The sequence below is a fragment of the Penicillium arizonense genome (assembly GCF_001773325.1).
Source record: "Penicillium arizonense strain CBS 141311 chromosome Unknown PENARI_contig157, whole genome shotgun sequence".
NCBI lineage: Eukaryota > Fungi > Ascomycota > Eurotiomycetes > Eurotiales > Aspergillaceae > Penicillium > Penicillium arizonense.
This window is the reverse complement of record NW_019173434.1, coordinates 3592-6838: the sequence shown is the minus strand read 5'-3', so window position 1 is coordinate 6838 and position 3247 is coordinate 3592. Positions and strand designations below refer to the sequence as shown.

At 47.0% G+C, this 3247-nt stretch overlaps 2 protein-coding genes across 2 annotated transcripts; one reads left to right on the top strand and one right to left on the bottom strand.

Annotated features, from left to right (window-relative positions):
- Window positions 1-631: 631 nt before the first annotated feature.
- On the top strand, window positions 632-1105 carry PENARI_c157G01185 (ankyrin repeat domain-containing protein; the record flags this gene model as incomplete). Its single annotated transcript, XM_022638038.1, has 1 exon — window positions 632-1105. The coding sequence occupies one exon, from the start codon at window positions 632-634 to the stop codon at window positions 1103-1105; it is 474 nt and encodes a 157-aa protein (XP_022482104.1).
- A 1328-nt stretch (window positions 1106-2433) lies between these two features.
- PENARI_c157G07919 (uncharacterized protein) lies at window positions 2434-3227 on the bottom strand (the record flags this gene model as incomplete). Its single annotated transcript, XM_022638040.1, has 2 exons — window positions 2434-2972; window positions 3023-3227. Coding segments are annotated over 2 exons (744 nt in total), but the record flags the coding sequence as incomplete, so codon positions are not given.
- Between the last annotated feature and the right edge of the window lie 20 nt (window positions 3228-3247).

Below are 3247 nucleotides of genomic sequence, written 5' to 3'. Positions count from 1 at the left end.
TCGAAGTGATGTGCCGCGTCTACGATAACGCGGGGCGCGAAATGCACAACCATAGATTTCGACCTTGGTCTTTGTCCATTCTGATAGAGCTATGCTATTCATAACCGAGGACCCATGTATCCAATTACGAGGCGTATCAGGCCGTGTGTGTGGTCGGCGGTCTTGTTCCGGAAGTAGGCCGACCCAGCCTTGGTCCCCACAACACACTGTGTTGAAAGATCCAATTCATGTTTCTGAGGCACTACAACACGGTGCGGGTGAGTTGCCTCTGGCTTTTTGTTAGCCTTTTCGTCTCTTCAACCCAACAGTCCGCTGCATACTGTATGTTGCGGCGGGCAGCCGCACTTTGTCGAGGCCATGAAACACATACTGATACAACAGAATGCCCTTGAACTTTACTCCTGTGCATCCAAGTAGCATCCTGCATCACTAAAATGAAATAGAACCCGCCAAAAAGCACATTGATGGCAAAAAGCATATCCATATTTTATACTTTGGGAGATATGGGACATCCTCTCCCACCATTACTATATAGCCTATCATCCCCCAGCTTGGTCATGGGCTCTCGCGACCCTGGCCTTTGGCTTTTTCGAAGTGTGTAAAGACCATGTCCTCTCAATCCACCACAACCATGGATGGTGAATTCAAGCGCCTCAAAAATATCCAGATGAATGCGCTGGACGAGAACATCATGGCTTTCCTCGAAGCAACTCACATATCGGTCCAATCCGAGGGCATATGCAACCCAAGGGGCCCTTTCAAGAGGTCTCTGATTCATTATGCCGCTATGGGGGATTGTACTGAGCTTCTTTTACGACTTCTGGATATTGGTGCGCCAATTGACGATCGCGATCAAAACAAACGTACCCCTCTCTCCTGGGCTGCTGAGTATGGCTCTTACAACGCAACGAGAATTCTGGTGGAAAACGGAGCCCAAGTCAATGCTCTCGACGGTATGTACGGGACACCATTGTCGTGGCTGGAACACGCCGGGCATCCTGGTTGCAAAGGCCTCCCAGTTACCAAAGCATATCTCAAAAAAAATGGGGCAACCATGAAAGGTGCCAAACGGGCCTGGATTTTGCAAAAGCTTGGACTTCTCTGAGTGTCGTGTCTACGGGGGAATCTTCCAGCACCTTCCCAGCTTAGTATTTCGTCCATAGTTTGTCTGTTGTGTTTCTGAAGGCTGTGATTCTTCGTTGCTAAAGGAGTCTATGCATTCTTATCCCTTTTTCTTACACAGAGTTACGTCCCCAAGACAAACATTTGTCAGCGGCAGCCACCTATAACCCATGTTCCTGTACTAGTCAAAACCTCTGTTAATATCGGAATAGAAAGTTAGATTCATCCTAGATTGTTTGAACATTGGGCTGCTAAGAATATACTTTACGTTTGTTGTACAATCTTGCCTGTATGCAGCCCATGGAGGATCACTGGGCCTCGCGTACGCTAACAACCTCATCTAGTAATGCCATAGTTGGGTAGCTGTAGAATCTTACCCCGATGCTAATTTGCCAGCAAAGGTAATAACAACAGGATATTAAAGCAAGAGGCTTGCTGCTGACAGAACCGCCGCACCATTAAACGGAGGAATGACGTAGGAGTGGCAGAGACGTACATGGATTAGGCAACTCTGGAAACTCTTACCATTCTCCCATCTAGTGTCTTTATACTTGCACAAGCAATGGTCAACACGTTTTACCGGTAGTTCCATCAGGTTGATTGTTGGCGGCCTCAACAGGTTATCTTGCTCTCTTAATCCATCTGTACTGTACTAATATGGATGCTCAGCTAAAGCCTGAAATGGATAGCCAGAATTCGTCCAGCCAACGATCATTTTGATGACCAAAAGCACCATACTTTGAACGGACGACAGTCTGACTACACTCGACCGCAGCAGCAAGACATATAATGGCACTTATATCATTTATTTGGAGATTAATAAGGAACGCTGATTATCCTTAAACTGATTTGTCACTTTCACTGTATTTTAGCACTGACAATATAATATAAAGCGTCCACTGATCTGTTTGAGATAGCCGCGTTTTGTCGCGTGTCAGAAGTAAGATGTAATTGAGAGCTCATGATATTATGTATTCTGCTTTCAAAGTTGTAACACTTGCTCGTTTTTGCATTAAGGTACTGCTACGTATTTTGATGAGCCCATGATGGAGAGAAGCGTCAGCTAATCGCCACCACATCTCTCTCAGAAAACGCAACAAGACTGGCAGTGCTAAAAGTGACAATTGTAACGTTGACTGTCTTGCATACGCGCTTTCCACATGATCTGTTGATATGACGTTTTCCCCTTTCCATGGGCGCGGCTTATTATAAATCAGCGACAATGAATTTGTAATGCGAGTATCATTCTTGCAGGATAGGCAGGGTAAATTCCAACAAACAAACACCGGAGAAGAATGATGAGACACCCTGCTAGATCACTGTCATTCTGCCTGAGAATCTTCTTCGAACGCGATTGATGAGCCGCGTGACAGGCGGGGGCAGGAATGAGTCCTCATCGCCTTCATCCGCCATATCCTGGCCCAGGTCATCCGTAGGTGCGCTTTCCAGAATCACTGTGTCTGCCTCGCTGTTTTCGTCGTCCTCTGGGCGCTCGTCAATACTCGCGTCAGCTGGGCTCCACTCATCCTCGCTGATCGGTTCAGGCCTTTCTGCCTCTGTTTCGAACTCCTCCCATTCTTCGTTACTTTCCTTGTTACGTTCTAGCCGGCTGATCAATTGCTTCCCTCTTTCAGATTCCTCCGAGTACGCATACATCACTAGGTCTTGCATGGCCGACTCATCTAAATATTCCCCATGCGCATAGCAGATTTTTTGTGCAACTGTGAAAAGTCGCTCTGTGCCAGCACCTGTAGCCGGAATGGAGAGTAGATCTCGAGCTAGTCGAGCGAGAACAGGCCATTTGTGTTGATGGTCTTTCCAGTAAGCGCATGGCGAGATATTGACAACTCCTGTTGTGTGTCAGTAGTCAACAGAAAACATAGTGAGTAGTTGTTCAGACCTTCGCGGAGATATTGATCAACTTCATCTTGCCCACTCCTTGAACTACCAGCCAGACCAGCTAGTGGATGCAGAAGCCGGTCGAGCCCCAGAAGCTGCGGAGAGCAAGAGAGTCCATTCACACATGACAAGCTCGTTCTTTTGCCTTGGGTGTTGAAGTTGAATTCCGTGACACATTGAAGAAACAGCAATGTTGATCCAAAGTTCTCAATTTAGGCGGCCCGCA